This window comes from Antennarius striatus, chromosome 3, assembly GCF_040054535.1.
Source record: "Antennarius striatus isolate MH-2024 chromosome 3, ASM4005453v1, whole genome shotgun sequence".
Lineage (NCBI taxonomy): Eukaryota > Metazoa > Chordata > Actinopteri > Lophiiformes > Antennariidae > Antennarius > Antennarius striatus.
Genome location: NC_090778.1, coordinates 23,593,689 through 23,616,783, shown reverse-complemented (window position 1 = coordinate 23,616,783; position 23,095 = coordinate 23,593,689). Strand labels below are relative to the sequence as shown.

Below are 23,095 nucleotides of genomic sequence, written 5' to 3'. Positions count from 1 at the left end.
AGGAACTGCCATTGTTGTTGGTTTTTCTGTGCTAAACAATGATGATGCTGTCGGAGCTGCAGACTTTGTGCCACTTGTTTTCGTACTCTGTTCACTTGAGCTCTCATCATCGGTCACAGTGACGGTTGAACTAATTGCTTCGGATACTGATGTTTCTTCAGTCTGACTCGTTTTTACACTCTCTTGTGGTTCAGGTGACACTGATGGTTTTTCAGTACTGTATAGAGAAGATACATCTGTAGCTATTGGCTCTGAAGTAACACTTGTTTCAGGTTCATCTGATGGTTTCTTTGTGGAAGTAGTGGGGCTAGATATTGAGGAGGGAGTGGTTGCCAAAATGATAGACTCGGCTGTTAAATCAATGCTGCTGTCTCCAGAACTTTCAAATTCAGTGCTCGTCATGATTCTGGGGCTCAAGGTTGATCCACTGATAGAAGGAATGGACTCCACCATTGTAATGTCAGTCTCAACCTCATCTGCAATGTCTGAAACAGTGGATGTTTGAACTGAAACCAAACTTGGAGACATTGTTACTGAGCCTGACACTGTCTCATCAGAGATCGCAATTGCTGATGCCTGTCTGGTAGTTGACTGGACTTTTGTGTGATCTTCCTCTTGATATTCTGTTGTTTTAGATGATGCTGATGTGGGTCTTTCAGTGCTATATAGAGAAGAGGAAACTGTCACCGAAGACGATTCTGTGAACATGTCACCTGAACCATCTTCATCTGCTGAATCCCTGACAGAGCTTTCCACCACAACCCCAGTGAAAGGAGTTGGTCGTGCAGCAAATCTTGTGACTGTACTGTCCTTTTCAGGAACTGCCATTGTTGTTGGTTTTTCTGTGCTAAACAATGATGATGCTGTCGGAGCTGCAGACTTTGTGCCACTTGTTTTTGTACTCTGTTCACTTGAGCTCTCATCATCGGTCACAGTGACGGTTGAACTAATTGCTTCGGATACTGATGTTTCTTCAGTCTGACTCGTTTTTACACTCTCTTGTGGTTCAGGTGACACTGATGGTTTTTCAGTACTGTATAGAGAAGATACATCTGTAGCTATTGGCTCTGAAGTAACACTTGTTTCAGGTTCATCTGATGGTTTCTTTGTGGAAGTAGTGGGGCTAGATATTGAGGAGGGAGTGGTTGCCAAAATGATAGACTCGGCTGTTAAATCAATGCTGCTGTCTCCAGAACTTTCAAATTCAGTGCTCGTCATGATTCTGGGGCTCAAGGTTGATCCACTGATAGAAGGAATGGACTCCACCATTGTAATGTCAGTCTCAACCTCATCTGCAATGTCTGAAACAGTGGATGTTTGAACTGAAACCAAACTTGGAGACATTGTTACTGAGCCTGACACTGTCTCATCAGAGATCGCAATGGCTGATGCCTGTCTGGTAGTTGACTGGACTTTTGTGTGATCTTCCTCTTGATATTCTGTTGTTTTAGATGATGCTGATGTGGGTCTTTCAGTGCTATATAGAGAAGAGGAAACTGTCACCGAAGACGATTCTGTGAACATGTCACCTGAACCATCTTCATCTGCTGAATCCCTGACAGAGCTTTCCACCACAACCCCAGTGAAAGGAGTTGGTCGTGCAGCAAATCTTGTGACTGTACTGTCCTTTTCAGGAACTGCCATTGTTGTTGGTTTTTCTGTGCTAAACAATGATGATGCTGTCGGAGCTGCAGACTTTGTGCCACTTGTTTTCGTACTCTGTTCACTTGAGCTCTCATCATCGGTCACAGTGACGGTTGAACTAATTGCTTCGGATACTGATGTTTCTTCAGTCTGACTCGTTTTTACACTCTCTTGTGGTTCAGGTGACACTGATGGTTTTTCAGTACTGTATAGAGAAGATACATCTGTAGCTATTGGCTCTGAAGTAACACTTGTTTCAGGTTCATCTGATGGTTTCTTTGTGGAAGTAGTGGGGCTAGATATTGAGGAGGGAGTGGTTGCCAAAATGATAGACTCGGCTGTTAAATCAATGCTGCTGTCTCCAGAACTTTCAAATTCAGTGCTCGTCATGATTCTGGGGCTCAAGGTTGATCCACTGATAGAAGGAATGGACTCCACCATTGTAATGTCAGTCTCAACCTCATCTGCAATGTCTGAAACAGTGGATGTTTGAACTGAAACCAAACTTGGAGACATTGTTACTGAGCCTGACACTGTCTCATCAGAGATCGCAATTGCTGATGCCTGTCTGGTAGTTGACTGGACTTTTGTGTGATCTTCCTCTTGATATTCTGTTGTTTTAGATGATGCTGATGTGGGTCTTTCAGTGCTATATAGAGAAGAGGAAACTGTCACCGAAGACGATTCTGTGAACATGTCACCTGAACCATCTTCATCTGCTGAATCCCTGACAGAGCTTTCCACCACAACCCCAGTGAAAGGAGTTGGTCGTGCAGCAAATCTTGTGACTGTACTGTCCTTTTCAGGAACTGCCATTGTTGTTGGTTTTTCTGTGCTAAACAATGATGATGCTGTCGGAGCTGCAGACTTTGTGCCACTTGTTTTTGTACTCTGTTCACTTGAGCTCTCATCATCGGTCACAGTGACGGTTGAACTAATTGCTTCGGATACTGATGTTTCTTCAGTCTGACTCGTTTTTACACTCTCTTGTGGTTCAGGTGACACTGATGGTTTTTCAGTACTGTATAGAGAAGATACATCTGTAGCTATTGGCTCTGAAGTAACACTTGTTTCAGGTTCATCTGATGGTTTCTTTGTGGAAGTAGTGGGGCTAGATATTGAGGAGGGAGTGGTTGCCAAAATGATAGACTCGGCTGTTAAATCAATGCTGCTGTCTCCAGAACTTTCAAATTCAGTGCTCGTCATGATTCTGGGGCTCAAGGTTGATCCACTGATAGAAGGAATGGACTCCACCATTGTAATGTCAGTCGCAACCTCATCTGCAATGTCTGAAACAGTGGATGTTTGAACTGAAACCAAACTTAGAGACATTGTTACTGAGCCTGACACTGTCTCATCAGAGATCGCAATGGCTGATGCCTCACTGGTAATTGACTGGACTTTTGTTTGATCTTCTTCTTGATATTCTGTTGTTTTAGATGATGCTGATGTGGGTCTTTCAGTGCTATATAGAGAAGAGGAAACTGTCACCGAAGACGATTCTGTGAACATGTCACCTGAACCATCTTCATCTGCTGAATCCCTGACAGAGCTTTCCACCACAACCCCAGTGAAAGGAGTTGGTCGTGCAGCAAATCTTGTGACTGTACTGTCCTTTTCAGGAACTGCCATTGTTGTTGGTTTTTCTGTGCTAAACAATGATGATGCTGTCGGAGCTGCAGACTTTGTGCCACTTGTTTTCGTACTCTGTTCACTTGAGCTCTCATCATCGGTCACAGTGACGGTTGAACTAATTGCTTCGGATACTGATGTTTCTTCAGTCTGACTCGTTTTTACACTCTCTTGTGGTTCAGGTGACACTGATGGTTTTTCAGTACTGTATAGAGAAGATACATCTGTAGCTATTGGCTCTGAAGTAACACTTGTTTCAGGTTCATCTGATGGTTTCTTTGTGGAAGTAGTGGGGCTAGATATTGAGGAGGGAGTGGTTGCCAAAATGATAGACTCGGCTGTTAAATCAATGCTGCTGTCTCCAGAACTTTCAAATTCAGTGCTCGTCATGATTCTGGGGCTCAAGGTTGATCCACTGATAGAAGGAATGGACTCCACCATTGTAATGTCAGTCTCAACCTCATCTGCAATGTCTGAAACAGTGGATGTTTGAACTGAAACCAAACTTAGAGACATTGTTACTGAGCCTGACACTGTCTCATCAGAGATCGCAATGGCTGATGCCTCACTGGTAATTGACTGGACTTTTGTTTGATCTTCTTCTTGATATTCTGTTGTTTTAGATGATGCTGATGTGGGTCTTTCAGTGCTATATAGAGAAGAGGAAACTGTCACCGAAGACGATTCTGTGAACATGTCACCTGAGCCATCTTCATCTGCTGAATCCCTGACAGAGCTTTCCACCACAACCCCAGTGAAAGGAGTTGGTCGTGCAGCAAATCTTGTGACTGTACTGTCCTTTTCAGGAACTGCCATTGTTGTTGGTTTTTCTGTGCTAAACAATGATGATGCTGTCGGAGCTGCAGACTTTGTGCCACTTGTTTTTGTACTCTGTTCACTTGAGCTCTCATCATCGGTCACAGTGACGGTTGAACTAATTGCTTCGGATAGTGAAGTTTCTTCAGTCTGACTCGTTTTTACACTCTCTTGTGGTTCAGGTGACACTGATGGTTTTTCAGTACTGTATAGAGAAGATACATCTGTAGCTATTGGCTCTGAAGTAACACTTGTTTCAGGTTCATCTGATGGTTTCTTTGTGGAAGTAGTGGGGCTAGATATTGAGGAGGGAGTGGTTGCCAAAATGATAGACTCGGCTGTTAAATCAATGCTGCTGTCTCCAGAACTTTCAAATTCAGTGCTCGTCATGATTCTGGGGCTCAAGGTTGATCCACTGATAGAAGGAATGGACTCCACCATTGTAATGTCAGTCTCAACCTCATCTGCAATGTCTGAAACAGTGGATGTTTGAACTGAAACCAAACTTGGAGACATTGTTACTGAGCCTGACACTGTCTCATCAGAGATCGCAATGGCTGATGCCTGTCTGGTAGTTGACTGGACTTTTGTGTGATCTTCCTCTTGATATTCTGTTGTTTTAGATGATGCTGATGTGGGTCTTTCAGTGCTATATAGAGAAGAGGAAACTGTCACCGAAGACGATTCTGTGAACATGTCACCTGAACCATCTTCATCTGCTGAATCCCTGACAGAGCTTTCCACCACAACCCCAGTGAAAGGAGTTGGTCGTGCAGCAAATCTTGTGACTGTACTGTCCTTTTCAGGAACTGCCATTGTTGTTGGTTTTTCTGTGCTAAACAATGATGATGCTGTCGGAGCTGCAGACTTTGTGCCACTTGTTTTCGTACTCTGTTCACTTGAGCTCTCATCATCGGTCACAGTGACGGTTGAACTAATTGCTTCGGATACTGATGTTTCTTCAGTCTGACTCGTTTTTACACTCTCTTGTGGTTCAGGTGACACTGATGGTTTTTCAGTACTGTATAGAGAAGATACATCTGTAGCTATTGGCTCTGAAGTAACACTTGTTTCAGGTTCATCTGATGGTTTCTTTGTGGAAGTAGTGGGGCTAGATATTGAGGAGGGAGTGGTTGCCAAAATGATAGACTCGGCTGTTAAATCAATGCTGCTGTCTCCAGAACTTTCAAATTCAGTGCTCGTCATGATTCTGGGGCTCAAGGTTGATCCACTGATAGAAGGAATGGACTCCACCATTGTAATGTCAGTCTCAACCTCATCTGCAATGTCTGAAACAGTGGATGTTTGAACTGAAACCAAACTTGGAGACATTGTTACTGAGCCTGACACTGTCTCATCAGAGATCGCAATGGCTGATGCCTCACTGGTAATTGACTGGACTTTTGTTTGATCTCCTTCTTGATATTCTGTTGTTTTAGATGATGCTGATGTGGGTCTTTCAGTGCTATATAGAAAAGAGGAAACTGTCACCGAAGACGATTCTGTGAACATGTCACCTGAACCATCTTCATCTGCTGAATCCCTGACAGAGCTTTCCACCACAACCCCAGTGAAAGGAGTTGGTCGTGCAGCAAATCTTGTGACTGTACTGTCCTTTTCAGGAACTGCCATTGTTGTTGGTTTTTCTGTGCTAAACAATGATGATGCTGTCGGAGCTGCAGACTTTGTGCCACTTGTTTTCGTACTCTGTTCACTTGAGCTCTCATCATCGGTCACAGTGACGGTTGAACTAATTGCTTCGGATACTGATGTTTCTTCAGTCTGACTCGTTTTTACACTCTCTTGTGGTTCAGGTGACACTGATGGTTTTTCAGTACTGTATAGAGAAGATACATCTGTAGCTATTGGCTCTGAAGTAACACTTGTTTCAGGTTCATCTGATGGTTTCTTTGTGGAAGTAGTGGGGCTAGATATTGAGGAGGGAGTGGTTGCCAAAATGATAGACTCGGCTGTTAAATCAATGCTGCTGTCTCCAGAACTTTCAAATTCAGTGCTCGTCATGATTCTGGGGCTCAAGGTTGATCCACTGATAGAAGGAATGGACTCCACCATTGTAATGTCAGTCTCAACCTCATCTGCAATGTCTGAAACAGTGGATGTTTGAACTGAAACCAAACTTGGAGACATTGTTACTGAGCCTGACACTGTCTCATCAGAGATCGCAATGGCTGATGCCTCACTGGTAATTGACTGGACTTTTGTTTGATCTCCTTCTTGATATTCTGTTGTTTTAGATGATGCTGATGTGGGTCTTTCAGTGCTATATAGAAAAGAGGAAACTGTCACCGAAGACGATTCTGTGAACATGTCACCTGAACCATCTTCATCTGCTGAATCCCTGACAGAGCTTTCCACCACAACCCCAGTGAAAGGAGTTGGTCGTGCAGCAAATCTTGTGACTGTACTGTCCTTTTCAGGAACTGCCATTGTTGTTGGTTTTTCTGTGCTAAACAATGATGATGCTGTCGGAGCTGCAGACTTTGTGCCACTTGTTTTCGTACTCTGTTCACTTGAGCTCTCATCATCGGTCACAGTGACGGTTGAACTAATTGCTTCGGATACTGATGTTTCTTCAGTCTGACTCGTTTTTACACTCTCTTGTGGTTCAGGTGACACTGATGGTTTTTCAGTACTGTATAGAGAAGATACATCTGTAGCTATTGGCTCTGAAGTAACACTTGTTTCAGGTTCATCTGATGGTTTCTTTGTGGAAGTAGTGGGGCTAGATATTGAGGAGGGAGTGGTTGCCAAAATGATAGACTCGGCTGTTAAATCAATGCTGCTGTCTCCAGAACTTTCAAATTCAGTGCTCGTCATGATTCTGGGGCTCAAGGTTGATCCACTGATAGAAGGAATGGACTCCACCATTGTAATGTCGGTCTCAACCTCATCTGCAATGTCTGAAACAGTGGATGTTTGAACTGAAACCAAACTTGGAGACATTGTTACTGAGCCTGACACTGTCTCATCAGAGATCGCAATGGCTGATGCCTCACTGGTAATTGACTGGACTTTTGTTTGATCTTCTTCTTGATATTCTGTTGTTTTAGATGATGCTGATGTGGGTCTTTCAGTGCTATATAGAGAAGAGGAAACTGTCACCGAAGACGATTCTGTGAACATGTCACCTGAGCCATCTTCATCTGCTGAATCCCTGACAGAGCTTTCCACCACAACCCCAGTGAAAGGAGTTGGTCGTGCAGCAAATCTTGTGACTGTACTGTCCTTTTCAGGAACTGCCATTGTTGTTGGTTTTTCTGTGCTAAACAATGATGATGCTGTCGGAGCTGCAGACTTTGTGCCACTTGTTTTCGTACTCTGTTCACTTGAGCTCTCATCATCGGTCACAGTGACGGTTGAACTAATTGCTTCGGATACTGATGTTTCTTCAGTCTGACTCGTTTTTACACTCTCTTGTGGTTCAGGTGACACTGATGGTTTTTCAGTACTGTATAGAGAAGATACATCTGTAGCTATTGGCTCTGAAGTAACACTTGTTTCAGGTTCATCTGATGGTTTCTTTGTGGAAGTAGTGGGGCTAGATATTGAGGAGGGAGTGGTTGCCAAAATGATAGACTCGGCTGTTAAATCAATGCTGCTGTCTCCAGAACTTTCAAATTCAGTGCTCGTCATGATTCTGGGGCTCAAGGTTGATCCACTGATAGAAGGAATGGACTCCACCATTGTAATGTCAGTCTCAACCTCATCTGCAATGTCTGAAACAGTGGATGTTTGAACTGAAACCAAACTTGGAGACATTGTTACTGAGCCTGACACTGTCTCATCAGAGATCGCAATGGCTGATGCCTGACTGGTAATTGACTGGACTTTTGTTTGATCTCCTTCTTGATATTCTGTTGGTTTAGATGATGCTGATGTGGGTCTTTCAGTGCTATATAGAAAAGAGGAAACTGTCACCGAAGACGATTCTGTGAACATGTCACCTGAGCCATCTTCATCTGCTGAATCCCTGACAGAGCTTTCCACCACAACCCCAGTGAAAGGAGTTGGTCGTGCAGCAAATCTTGTGACTGTACTGTCCTTTTCAGGAACTGCCATTGTTGTTGGTTTTTCTGTGCTAAACAATGATGATGCTGTCGGAGCTGCAGACTTTGTGCCACTTGTTTTTGTACTCTGTTCACTTGAGCTCTCATCATCGGTCACAGTGACGGTTGAACTAATTGCTTCGGATACTGATGTTTCTTCAGTCTGACTCGTTTTTACACTCTCTTGTGGTTCAGGTGACACTGATGGTTTTTCAGTACTGTATAGAGAAGATACATCTGTAGCTATTGGCTCTGAAGTAACACTTGTTTCAGGTTCATCTGATGGTTTCTTTGTGGAAGTAGTGGGGCTAGATATTGAGGAGGGAGTGGTTGCCAAAATGATAGACTCGGCTGTTAAATCAATGCTGCTGTCTCCAGAACTTTCAAATTCAGTGCTCGTCATGATTCTGGGGCTCAAGGTTGATCCACTGATAGAAGGAATGGACTCCACCATTGTAATGTCAGTCTCAACCTCATCTGCAATGTCTGAAACAGTGGATGTTTGAACTGAAACCAAACTTGGAGACATTGTTACTGAGCCTGACACTGTCTCATCAGAGATCGCAATGGCTGATGCCTCACTGGTAATTGACTGGACTTTTGTTTGATCTTCTTCTTGATATTCTGTTGTTTTAGATGATGCTGATGTGGGTCTTTCAGTGCTATATAGAGAAGAGGAAACTGTCACCGAAGACGATTCTGTGAACATGTCACCTGAGCCATCTTCATCTGCTGAATCCCTGACAGAGCTTTCCACCACAACCCCAGTGAAAGGAGTTGGTCGTGCAGCAAATCTTGTGACTGTACTGTCCTTTTCAGGAACTGCCATTGTTGTTGGTTTTTCTGTGCTAAACAATGATGATGCTGTCGGAGCTGCAGACTTTGTGCCACTTGTTTTTGTACTCTGTTCACTTGAGCTCTCATCATCGGTCACAGTGACGGTTGAACTAATTGCTTCGGATACTGATGTTTCTTCAGTCTGACTCGTTTTTACACTCTCTTGTGGTTCAGGTGACACTGATGGTTTTTCAGTACTGTATAGAGAAGATACATCTGTAGCTATTGGCTCTGAAGTAACACTTGTTTCAGGTTCATCTGATGGTTTCTTTGTGGAAGTAGTGGGGCTAGATATTGAGGAGGGAGTGGTTGCCAAAATGATAGACTCGGCTGTTAAATCAATGCTGCTGTCTCCAGAACTTTCAAATTCAGTGCTCGTCATGATTCTGGGGCTCAAGGTTGATCCACTGATAGAAGGAATGGACTCCACCATTGTAATGTCAGTCTCAACCTCATCTGCAATGTCTGAAACAGTGGATGTTTGAACTGAAACCAAACTTGGAGACATTGTTACTGAGCCTGACACTGTCTCATCAGAGATCGCAATGGCTGATGCCTGTCTTGTAGTTGACTGGACTTTTGTTTGATCTTCTTCTTGATATTCTGTTGTTTTAGATGATGCTGATGTGGGTCTTTCAGTGCTATATAGAGAAGAGGAAACTGTCACCGAAGACGATTCTGTGAACATGTCACCTGAGCCATCTTCATCTGCTGAATCCCTGACAGAGCTTTCCACGACAACCCCAGTGAAAGGAGTTGGTCGTGCAGAAAATCCTGTGACTGTACTGTCCTTTTCAGGAACTGCCATTGTTGTTGGTTTTTCTGTGCTAAACAATGATGATGCTGTCGGAGCTGCAGACTTTTTGCCACTTGTTTTTGAACTCTGTTCACTTGAGCTCTCATCATCGGTCACAGTGACGGTTGAACTAATTGCTTTGGATACTGATGTTTCTTCAGTCTGACTCGTTTTTACACTCTCTTGTGGTTCAGGTGACACTGATGGTTTTTCAGTACTGTATAGAGAAGATACATCTGTAGCTATTGGCTCTGAAGTAACACTTGTTTCAGGTTCATCTGATGGTTTCTTTGTGGAAGTAGTGGGGCTAGATATTGAGGAGGGAGTGGTTGCCAAAATGATAGACTCGGCTGTTAAATCAATGCTGCTGTCTCCAGAACTTTCAAATTCAGTGCTCGTCATGATTCTGGGGCTCAAGGTTGATCCACTGATAGAAGGAATGGACTCCACCATTGTAATGTCAGTCTCAACCTCATCTGCAATGTCTGAAACAGTGGATGTTTGAACTGAAACCAAACTTGGAGACATTGTTACTGAGCCTGACACTGTCTCATCAGAGATCGCAATGGCTGATGCCTGTCTTGTAGTTGACTGGACTTTTGTTTGATCTTCTTCTTGATATTCTGTTGTTTTAGATGATGCTGATGTGGGTCTTTCAGTGCTATATAGAGAAGAGGAAACTGTCACCGAAGACGATTCTGTGAACATGTCACCTGAGCCATCTTCATCTGCTGAATCCCTGACAGAGCTTTCCACCACAACCCCAGTGAAAGGAGTTGGTCGTGCAGCAAATCTTGTGACTGTACTGTCCTTTTCAGGAACTGCCATTGTTGTTGGTTTTTCTGTGCTAAACAATGATGATGCTGTCGGAGCTGCAGACTTTGTGCCACTTGTTTTTGTACTCTGTTCACTTGAGCTCTCATCATCGGTCACAGTGACGGTTGAACTAATTGCTTTGGATACTGATGTTTCTTCACTCTGACTCGTTTTTACACTTTCTTGTGGTTCAGGTGACACTGATGGTTTTTCAGTACTGTATAGAGAAGATACATCTGTAGCTATTGGCTCTGAAGTAACACTTGTTTCAGGTTCATCTGATGGTTTCTTTGTGGAAGTAGTGGGGCTAGATATTGAGGAGGGAGTGGTTGCCAAAATGATAGACTCGGCTGTTAAATCAATGCTGCTGTCTCCAGAACTTTCAAATTCAGTGCTCGTCATGATTCTGGGGCTCAAGGTTGATCCACTGATAGAAGGAATGGACTCCACCATTGTAATGTCAGTCTCAACCTCATCTGCAATGTCTGAAACAGTGGATGTTTGAACTGAAACCAAACTTGGAGACATTGTTACTGAGCCTGACACTGTCTCATCAGAGATCGCAATGGCTGATGCCTGTCTTGTAGTTGAGTGGCCTTTTGTTTGATCTTCTTCTTGATATTCTGTTGTTTTAGATGATGCTGATGTGGGTCTTTCAGTGCTATATAGAGAAGAGGAAACTGTCACCGAAGACGATTCTGTGAACATGTCACCTGAGCCATCTTCATCTGCTGAATCCCTGACAGAGCTTTCCACGACAACCCCAGTGAAAGGAGTTGGTCGTGCAGCAAATCCTGTGACTGTACTGTCCTTTTCAGGAACTGCCATTGTTGTTGGTTTTTCTGTGCTCAACAATGATGATGCTGTCGGAGCTGCAGACTTTGTGCCACTTGTTTTTGTACTCTGTTCACTTGAGCTCTCATCATCGGTCACAGTGACGGTTGAACTAATTGCTTCGGATACTGATGTTTCTTCAGTCTGACTCGTTTTTACACTCTCTTGTGGTTCAGGTGACACTGATGGTTTTTCAGTACTGTATAAAGAAGATACATCTGTAGCTATTGGCTCTGAAGTAACACTTGTTTCAGGTTCATCTGATGGTTTCTTTGTGGAAGTAGTGGGGCTAGATATTGAGGAGGGAGTGGTTGCCAAAATGATAGACTCGGCTGTTAAATCAATGCTGCTGTCTCCAGAACTTTCAAATTCAGTGCTCGTCATGATTCTGGGGCTCAAGGTTGATCCACTGATAGAAGGAATGGACTCCACCATTGTAATGTCAGTCTCAACCTCATCTGCAATGTCTGAAACAGTGGATGTTTGAACTGAAACCAAACTTGGAGACATTGTTACTGAGCCTGACACTGTCTCATCAGAGATCGCAATGGCTGATGCCTGACTGGTAATTGACTGGACTTTTGTTTGATCTCCTTCTTGATATTCTGTTGTTTTAGATGATGCTGATGTGGGTCTTTCAGTGCTATATAGAAAAGAGGAAACTGTCACCGAAGACGATTCTGTGAACATGTCACCTGAGCCATCTTCATCTGCTGAATCCCTGACAGAGCTTTCCACCACAACCCCAGTGAAAGGAGTTGGTCGTGCAGCAAATCTTGTGACTGTACTGTCCTTTTCAGGAACTGCCATTGTTGTTGGTTTTTCTGTGCTAAACAATGATGATGCTGTCGGAGCTGCAGACTTTGTGCCACTTGTTTTTGAACTCTGTTCACTTGAGCTCTCATCATCGGTCACAGTGACGGTTGAACTAATTGCTTCGGATACTGATGTTTCTTCAGTCTGACTCGTTTTTACACTCTCTTGTGGTTCAGGTGACACTGATGGTTTTTCAGTACTGTATAGAGAAGATACATCTGTAGCTATTGGCTCTGAAGTAACACTTGTTTCAGGTTCATCTGATGGTTTCTTTGTGGAAGTAGTGGGGCTAGATATTGAGGAGGGAGTGGTTGCCAAAATGATAGACTCGGCTGTTAAATCAATGCTGCTGTCTCCAGAACTTTCAAATTCAGTGCTCGTCATGATTCTGGGGCTCAAGGTTGATCCACTGATAGAAGGAATGGACTCCACCATTGTAATGTCGGTCTCAACCTCATCTGCAATGTCTGAAACAGTGGATGTTTGAACTGAAACCAAACTTGGAGACATTGTTACTGAGCCTGACACTGTCTCATCAGAGATCGCAATGGCTGATGCCTCACTGGTAATGGACTGGACTTTTGTTTGATCTTCTTCTTGATATTCTGTTGTTTTAGATGATGCTGATGTGGGTCTTTCAGTGCTATATAGAGAAGAGGAAACTGTCACCGAAGACGATTCTGTGAACATGTCACCTGAACCATCTTCATCTGCTGAATCCCTGACAGAGCTTTCCACCACAACCCCAGTGAAAGGAGTTGGTCGTGCAGCAAATCTTGTGACTGTACTGTCCTTTTCAGGAACTGCCATTGTTGTTGGTTTTTCTGTGCTAAACAATGATGATGCTGTCGGAGCTGCAGACTTTGTGCCACTTGTTTTCGTACTCTGTTCACTTGAGCTCTCATCATCGGTCACAGTGACGGTTGAACTAATTGCTTCGGATACTGATGTTTCTTCAGTCTGACTCGTTTTTACACTCTCTTGTGGTTCAGGTGACACTGATGGTTTTTCAGTACTGTATAGAGAAGATACATCTGTAGCTATTGGCTCTGAAGTAACACTTGTTTCAGGTTCATCTGATGGTTTCTTTGTGGAAGTAGTGGGGCTAGATATTGAGGAGGGAGTGGTTGCCAAAATGATAGACTCGGCTGTTAAATCAATGCTGCTGTCTCCAGAACTTTCAAATTCAGTGCTCGTCATGATTCTGGGGCTCAAGGTTGATCCACTGATAGAAGGAATGGACTCCACCATTGTAATGTCGGTCTCAACCTCATCTGCAATGTCTGAAACAGTGGATGTTTGAACTGAAACCAAACTTGGAGACATTGTTACTGAGCCTGACACTGTCTCATCAGAGATCGCAATGGCTGATGCCTCACTGGTAATTGACTGGACTTTTGTTTGATCTTCTTCTTGATATTCTGTTGTTTTAGATGATGCTGATGTGGGTCTTTCAGTGCTATATAGAGAAGAGGAAACTGTCACCGAAGACGATTCTGTGAACATGTCACCTGAGCCATCTTCATCTGCTGAATCCCTGACAGAGCTTTCCACCACAACCCCAGTGAAAGGAGTTGGTCGTGCAGCAAATCTTGTGACTGTACTGTCCTTTTCAGGAACTGCCATTGTTGTTGGTTTTTCTGTGCTAAACAATGATGATGCTGTCGGAGCTGCAGACTTTGTGCCACTTGTTTTTGTACTCTGTTCACTTGAGCTCTCATCATCGGTCACAGTGACGGTTGAACTAATTGCTTCGGATACTGATGTTTCTTCAGTCTGACTCGTTTTTACACTCTCTTGTGGTTCAGGTGACACTGATGGTTTTTCAGTACTGTATAGAGAAGATACATCTGTAGCTATTGGCTCTGAAGTAACACTTGTTTCAGGTTCATCTGATGGTTTCTTTGTGGAAGTAGTGGGGCTAGATATTGAGGAGGGAGTGGTTGCCAAAATGATAGACTCGGCTGTTAAATCAATGCTGCTGTCTCCAGAACTTTCAAATTCAGTGCTCGTCATGATTCTGGGGCTCAAGGTTGATCCACTGATAGAAGGAATGGACTCCACCATTGTAATGTCAGTCTCAACCTCATCTGCAATGTCTGAAACAGTGGATGTTTGAACTGAAACCAAACTTGGAGACATTGTTACTGAGCCTGACACTGTCTCATCAGAGATCGCAATGGCTGATGCCTGTCTTGTAGTTGAGTGGACTTTTGTTTGATCTTCTTCTTGATATTCTGTTGTTTTAGATGATGCTGATGTGGGTCTTTCAGTGCTATATAGAGAAGAGGAAACTGTCACCGAAGACGATTCTGTGAACATGTCACCTGAACCATCTTCATCTGCTGAATCCCTGACAGAGCTTTCCACGACAACCCCAGTGAAAGGAGTTGGTCGTGCAGAAAATCCTGTGACTGTACTGTCCTTTTCAGGAACTGCCATTGTTGTTGGTTTTTCTGTGCTAAACAATGATGATGCTGTCGGAGCTGCAGACTTTGTGCCACTTGTTTTTGAACTCTGTTCACTTGAGCTCTCATCATCGGTCACAGTGACGGTTGAACTAATTGCTTTGGATACTGATGTTTCTTCAGTCTGACTCGTTTTTACACTCTCTTGTGGTTCAGGTGACACTGATGGTTTTTCAGTACTGTATAGAGAAGATACATCTGTAGCTATTGGCTCTGAAGTAACACTTGTTTCAGGTTCATCTGATGGTTTCTTTGTGGAAGTAGTGGGGCTAGATATTGAGGAGGGAGTGGTTGCCAAAATGATAGACTCGGCTGTTAAATCAATGCTGCTGTCTCCAGAACTTTCAAATTCAGTGCTCGTCATGATTCTGGGGCTCAAGGTTGATCCACTGATAGAAGGAATGGACTCCACCATTGTAATGTCAGTCTCAACCTCATCTGCAATGTCTGAAACAGTGGATGTTTGAACTGAAACCAAACTTGGAGACATTGTTACTGAGCCTGACACTGTCTCATCAGAGATCGCAATTGCTGATGCCTGTCTGGTAGTTGACTGGACTTTTGTGTGATCTTCCTCTTGATATTCTGTTGTTTTAGATGATGCTGATGTGGGTCTTTCAGTGCTATATAGAGAAGAGGAAACTGTCACCGAAGACGATTCTGTGAACATGTCACCTGAACCATCTTCATCTGCTGAATCCCTGACAGAGCTTTCCACCACAACCCCAGTGAAAGGAGTTGGTCGTGCAGCAAATCTTGTGACTGTACTGTCCTTTTCAGGAACTGCCATTGTTGTTGGTTTTTCTGTGCTAAACAATGATGATGCTGTCGGAGCTGCAGACTTTGTGCCACTTGTTTTTGAACTCTGTTCACTTGAGCTCTCATCATCGGTCACAGTGACGGTTGAACTAATTGCTTTGGATACTGATGTTTCTTCACTCTGACTCGTTTTTACACTTTCTTGTGGTTCAGGTGACACTGATGGTTTTTCAGTACTGTATAGAGAAGATACATCTGTAGCTATTGGCTCTGAAGTAACACTTGTTTCAGGTTCATCTGATGGTTTCTTTGTGGAAGTAGTGGGGCTAGATATTGAGGAGGGAGTGGTTGCCAAAATGATAGACTCGGCTGTTAAATCAATGCTGCTGTCTCCAGAACTTTCAAATTCAGTGCTCGTCATGATTCTGGGGCTCAAGGTTGATCCACTGATAGAAGGAATGGACTCCACCATTGTAATGTCAGTCTCAACCTCATCTGCAATGTCTGAAACAGTGGATGTTTGAACTGAAACCAAACTTGGAGACATTGTTACTGAGCCTGACACTGTCTCATCAGAGATCGCAATGGCTGATGCCTGTCTTGTAGTTGAGTGGACTTTTGTTTGATCTTCTTCTTGATATTCTGTTGTTTTAGATGATGCTGATGTGGGTCTTTCAGTGCTATATAGAGAAGAGGAAACTGTCACCGAAGACGATTCTGTGAACATGTCACCTGAACCATCTTCATCTGCTGAATCCCTGACAGAGCTTTCCACGACAACCCCAGTGAAAGGAGTTGGTCGTGCAGAAAATCCTGTGACTGTACTGTCCTTTTCAGGAACTGCCATTGTTGTTGGTTTTTCTGTGCTAAACAATGATGATGCTGTCGGAGCTGCAGACTTTGTGCCACTTGTTTTTGAACTCTGTTCACTTGAGCTCTCATCATCGGTCACAGTGACGGTTGAACTAATTGCTTTGGATACTGATGTTTCTTCAGTCTGACTCGTTTTTACACTCTCTTGTGGTTCAGGTGACACTGATGGTTTTTCAGTACTGTATAGAGAAGATACATCTGTAGCTATTGGCTCTGAAGTAACACTTGTTTCAGGTTCATCTGATGGTTTCTTTGTGGAAGTAGTGGGGCTAGATATTGAGGAGGGAGTGGTTGCCAAAATGATAGACTCGGCTGTTAAATCAATGCTGCTGTCTCCAGAACTTTCAAATTCAGTGCTCGTCATGATTCTGGGGCTCAAGGTTGATCCACTGATAGAAGGAATGGACTCCACCATTGTAATGTCAGTCTCAACCTCATCTGCAATGTCTGAAACAGTGGATGTTTGAACTGAAACCAAACTTGGAGACATTGTTACTGAGCCTGACACTGTCTCATCAGAGATCGCAATTGCTGATGCCTGTCTGGTAGTTGACTGGACTTTTGTGTGATCTTCCTCTTGATATTCTGTTGTTTTAGATGATGCTGATGTGGGTCTTTCAGTGCTATATAGAGAAGAGGAAACTGTCACCGAAGACGATTCTGTGAACATGTCACCTGAACCATCTTCATCTGCTGAATCCCTGACAGAGCTTTCCACCACAACCCCAGTGAAAGGAGTTGGTCGTGCAGCAAATCTTGTGACTGTACTGTCCTTTTCAGGAACTGCCATTGTTGTTGGTTTTTCTGTGCTAAACAATGATGATGCTGTCGGAGCTGCAGACTTTGTGCCACTTGTTTTTGAACTCTGTTCACTTGAGCTCTCATCATCGGTCACAGTGACGGTTGAACTAATTGCTTTGGATACTGATGTTTCTTCACTCTGACTCGTTTTTACACTTTCTTGTGGTTCAGGTGACACTGATGGTTTTTCAGTACTGTATAGAGAAGATACATCTGTAGCTATTGGCTCTGAAGTAACACTTGTTTCAGGTTCATCTGATGGTTTCTTTGTGGAAGTAGTGGGGCTAGATATTGAGGAGGGAGTGGTTGCCAAAATGATAGACTCGGCTGTTAAATCAATGCTGCTGTCTCCAGAACTTTCAAATTCAGTGCTCGTCATGATTCTGGGGCTCAAGGTTGATCCACTGATAGAAGGAATGGACTCCACCATTGTAATGTCAGTCTCAACCTCATCTGCAATGTCTGAAACAGTGGATGTTTGAACTGAAACCAAACTTGGAGACATTGTTACTGAGCCTGACACTGTCTCATCAGAGATCGCAATGGCTGATGCCTGACTGGTAATTGACTGGACTTTTGTTTGATCTTCTTCTTGATATTCTGTTGTTTTAGATGATGCTGATGTGGGTCTTTCAGTGCTATACAGAAAAGAGGAAACTGTCACCGAAGACGATTCTGTGAACATGTCACCTGAGCCATCTTCATCTGCTGAATCCCTGACAGAGCTTTCCACCACAACCCCAGTGAAAGGAGTTGGTCGTGCAGCAAATCTTGTGACTGTACTGTCCTTTTCAGGAACTGCCATTGTTGGTTTTTCTGTGCTAAACAATGATGATGCTGTCGGAGCTGCAGACTTTGTGCCACTTGTTTTTGTACTCTGTTCACTTGAGCTCTCATCATCGGTCACAGTGACGATTGAACTAATTGCTTCGGATACTGATGTTTCTTCAGTCTGACTCGTTTTTACACTTTCTTGTGGTTCAGGTGACACTGATGGTTTTTCAGTACTGTATAGAGAAGATACATCTGTAGCTATTGGCTCTGAAGTAACACTTGTTTCAGGTTCATCTGATGGTTTCTTTGTGGAAGTAGTGGGGCTAGATATTGAGGAGGGAGTGGTTGCCAAAATGATAAACTCGGCTGTTAAATCAATGCTGCTGTCTCCAGAACTTTCAAATTCAGTGCTCGTCATGATTCTGGGGCTCAAGGTTGATCCACTGATAGAAGGAATGGACTCCACCATTGTAATGTCAGTCTCAACCTCATCTGCAATGTCTGAAACAGTGGATGTTTGAACTGAAACCAAACTTGGAGACATTGTTACTGAGCCTGACACTGTCTCATCAGAGATCGCAATGGCTGATGCCTCACTGGTAGTTGACTGGACTTTTGTGTAATCTTCTTTTTGATATTCTGTTGTTTTAGATGATGCTGATGTGGGTCCTACAGTGCTATATAGGGAAGAGGAAACTGTCACCGAAGACGATTCTGTGAACATGTCACCTGAACCATCTTCATCTGCTGAATCCCTGACAGAGCTTTCCACCACAACCCCAGTGAAAGGAGTTGGTCGTGCAGCAAATCTTGTGACTGTACTGTCCTTTTCAGGAACTGCCATTGTTGTTGGTTTTTCTGTGCTAAACAATGATGATGCTGTCGGAGCTGCAGACTTTGTGCCACTTGTTTTTGTACTCTGTTCACTTGAGCTCTCATCATCGGTCACAGTGACGGTTGAACTAATTGCTTCGGATACTGATGTTTCTTCAGTCTGACTCGTTTTTACACTCTCTTGTGGTTCAGGTGACACTGATGGTTTTTCAGTACTGTATAGAGAAGATACATCTGTAGCTATTGGCTCTGAAGTAACACTTGTTTCAGGTTCATCTGATGGTTTCTTTGTGGAAGTAGTGGGGCTAGATATTGAGGAGGGAGTGGTTGCCAAAATGATAGACTCGGCTGTTAAATCAATGCTGCTGTCTCCAGAACTTTCAAATTCAGTGCTCGTCATGATTCTGGGGCTCAAGGTTGATCCACTGATAGAAGGAATGGACTCCACCATTGTAATGTCAGTCTCAACCTCATCTGCAATGTCTGAAACAGTGGATGTTTGAACTGAAACCAAACTTGGAGACATTGTTACTGAGCCTGACACTGTCTCATCAGAGATCGCAATGGCTGATGCCTGTCTGGTAGTTGACTGGACTTTTGTTTGATCTTCTTTTTGATATTCTGTTGTTTTAGATGATGCTGATGTGGGTCTTTCAGTGCTATATAGAGAAGAGGAAACTGTCACCGAAGACGATTCTGTGAACATGTCACCTGAGCCATCTTCATCTGCTGAATCCCTGACAGAGCTTTCCACGACAACCCCAGTGAAAGGAGTTGGTCGTGCAGCAAATCCTGTGACTGTACTGTCCTTTTCAGGAACTGCCATTGTTGTTGGTTTTTCTGTGCTAAACAATGATGATGCTGTCGGAGCTGCAGACTTTGTGCCACTTGTTTTTGTACTCTGTTCACTTGAGCTCTCATCATCGGTCACAGTGACGGTTGAACTAATTGCTTTGGATACTGATGTTTCTTCAGTCTGACTCGTTTTTACACTCTCTTGTGGTTCAGGTGACACTGATGGTTTTTCAGTACTGTATGGAGTAGATACATCTGTAGCTATTGGCTCTGAAGTAACACTTGTTTCAGGTTCATCTGATGTTTTCTTTGTGGAAGTAGTGGGGCTAGATATTGAGGAGGGAGTGGTTGCCAAAATGATAGACTCGGCTGTTAAATCAATGCTGCTGTCTCCAGAACTTTCAAATTCAGTGCTCGTCATGATTCTGGGGCTCAAGGTTGATCCACCGATAGAAGGAATGGACTCCACCATTGTAATATCAGTCTCAACCTCATCTGCAATGTCTGAAACAGTGGATGTTTGAACTGAAACCAAACTTGGAGACATTGTTACTGAGCCTGACACTGTCTCATCAGAGATCACAATGGCTGATGCCTGTCTGGTAGTTGACTGGACTTTTGTGTGATCTTCCTCTTGATATTCTGTTGTTTTAGATGATGCTGATGTGGGTCCTACAGTGCTATATAGGGAAGAGGAAACTGTCACCGAAGACGATTCTGTGAACATGTCACCTGAGCCATCTTCATCTGCTGAATCCCTGACAGAGCTTTCCACCACAACCCCAGTGAAAGGAGTTGGTCGTGCAGCAAATCTTGTGACTGTACTGTCCTTTTCAGGAACTGCCATTGTTGTTGGCTTTTCTGTGCTAAACAATGATGAAGCTGTCGGAGCTGCAGACTTTGTGCCACTTGTTTTTGTACTCTGTTCGCTTGAGCTCTCATCATCGGTCACAGTGACGGTTGAACTAATTGCTTCGGATACTGATGTTTCTTCAGTCTGACTCGTTTTTACACTCTCTTGTGGTTCAGGTGAAACTGATGGTTTTTCAGTCCTGTATAGAGAAGATACATCAGTAGCTATTGGCTCTGAAGTAATACTTGTTTCAGGTTTATCTGATGGTTTCTTTGAAGATGCAGTTGTGCTCTCATCATTGGTAATGAAGACTGTGGATTTAACCCCTTTGTAAACTGTTGTTTTTTCTGTCTTACTTGTTCCTGGCAGTGTGGTCTGTCCATCTGTGCTAAGCAGTGAGGATTTTATCTCTGTTGAGCTCTCTTCTCTTTTAGTGGACAGTGATGTTAGATTTTCAGTAGGGTGGAGAGTTGAAGACGTTGTAATAATTGTCTGTTTTCTCACCACTTCACTTCCATTGCTAAATTCGTAAGAGGAATCAGGGATTACAGTAATGTCAGTGAAAGTGTCGTCTTCTTTATCCATCTTTTGGTCAGGTAATTTAGTCATCAGTGATACACTCTGTGTTGAGTATTGATTGAAATATTCAGTGAATGAGGCAATGGTTGCCTTAATAACAGTAATAGCACTGTATACGGATGATGCTGTAGTTGTAATGGAATCATGAGATGGAGTAGTTTTCTCATTTTTTTTCCATGAGTTGAACACAGTAGTGGGAGCCGCTTTTTCCAATTCACCAGTAACAGAAAAGGTTGTTTCTTCAACAGCTGTTTGATCAGTTGCATTTATCCTTGAAGATGATAGCATAAACGTTGCATCAGTCATAACTTTGTCTTTCAGTGAGACAGAAAGCATTTGGCTGTCTATCTTCCCTTCTTGACTCATGACTCCACCCTCTGAAGATTCATCTCGGGTAGGTAATATATATTTTGATGATTCAGTGTGGCCTGCCATATCTGATCTTATAAGAGTAATGTCTGACTGTACTACTGAACTACTAGATAATGAAGGAGCCACTGTACTGAAGTTAAATTCTTTTGGAGTTTCAGAATCCTTCTCTTCCTCCACACCTTGAGTAGAGGTTTGTGAATCACTAATTGTTGATCCCGGCTGTTTTCCATCTGCATCACCAGATGAGGGAGTGTACAAAGTTTGCAAAGCAGACAGAGTGCTGTCTGTTGCAGCTGGGGTGGCAGATGTCCCTTCTCTTTCTTCTTTGGCTTTAGCTTTATCTCTGGCATTGTCAAATTCATTTGGAAAAGTAACAGGGGATTGGACCATAGCCTCCTGGGTCTGAGTCACCCTTGAATCACTTTTCACATACGTGAGAGTCTTTCCTGACTCCCCAACTTCATGTTGTACAGATGTGGTGGTTTCCTGAGGTTTTGTTGTTTGGATTTCTTTTATATCTTTGATGACTTGTTGCTCAGCTGGTGTGGCTGTGACAACTAAGTTGATAGAGGTAATCGTGACATCACTCATCCCCACGTTGACATCTTGAGCAGCTTCAATTATTTGTGTATTTTTTGAAGAAGCCATGCCATCCACTGCTACGGTCACATTAGAGGTTAGCTCTGTCTGTGTGGTGACTTTTGTGGTAAACTCATTGGGGTGTATACGAGACAGAGGTGTTTCATGTATTGGTATTTCCGCAATCTCTGTAGAGCTAGGTATTGTGATTGCTTCCTTTCTAAATTCTGTGGTGCTATCAACGGGGAGTTTGGTCAAATTGTAATCAGACACTGTAATAATTTCATCAATGACACGTGGAGTCGTCACATTTGTCAAAATTTGGGTACCTTTTGCTTCATTTGGATCTTGGCTCTGTGGCTCCAGTGTGATCTCATGTTTACCATTGATAAAGCCAACAGTTGGAGAAATGGTTATGGAAGCTTTAGAGAAAAAGTTTGGATTTCCACTTTGCAGAATGGGCTCACCATCAACTATTGAGGGGGCAGGAGGGTCAGGCACAACTGGTATGGCAGAAGAATTTGAATCTTGTAGACCTAGAGCCTGATCATCTGTGAATAAAAGAAAATAAAGGCTGATTGTGACACAATCATAATTTAACTTATTTGTAAGAAACATGTTGCAAACAGGAAATACGGAGTTTATCGGACAAGATATGTTTGTCAAACAGCGAGTTTTTTTTTTTTTTTTAATAATTTTATATACTGGTTTGATCCCCGAAGGGAAATTAAGAACGCACACTCTAACTACTGATTACAAACGCATGCATACATATATATTTGTGAGTACAGGCCCCTGTATCACACACACACACACAAAGGGGCCTGTAGGCATGCAGGGGAGGTAGAGTGGCAGGCAGCTCCTTCTTGGTGCGCCTCAAATGAGCAATTTGTAAAGGGGACGGCACCTTGCTCAAGGGTGCCTCGGCAGTGCTCTGGAGATGAGCTGACACCTCCCACTGTCAGCTCACCTCCGGGTATTTTGGGGTGGGCGGGAGCGGGAATCGAACCGCCGATCTTAAATCATAGGACGACCCGCTCTGCCACCTGCTTTACCACTGAGCCACTGCCGCCCGAGCTTTTTACAAAACAAGCTACCGAGATTTGTTAATTGGAAGTGGAGGACCTAGTGGTCCTTTCTCCCACAAAGC

General features: G+C 43.4%; 2 protein-coding genes across 2 annotated transcripts in view; both read right to left on the bottom strand.

Annotated features, from left to right (window-relative positions):
• The window catches only part of vcana (versican a), a 57,956-nt gene that overhangs the window by 19,883 nt on the left and 14,978 nt on the right, over positions 1-23,095 (bottom strand). The gene's annotated exons all lie outside the window — the stretch shown is intronic.
• The window catches only part of LOC137592094 (uncharacterized), a 44,593-nt gene that overhangs the window by 12,784 nt on the left and 8,714 nt on the right, over positions 1-23,095 (bottom strand). Inside the window, exons 4-6 of the mRNA XM_068310000.1 lie at positions 21,493-22,496; positions 18,934-18,993; positions 15,223-15,369 (exon numbers count right to left, since the gene is read on the bottom strand). Coding sequence (XP_068166101.1) covers positions 15,223-15,369; positions 18,934-18,993; positions 21,493-22,496 — 1,211 coding nt within the window. The remainder of the gene's footprint in view (positions 1-15,222; positions 15,370-18,933; positions 18,994-21,492; positions 22,497-23,095) is intronic.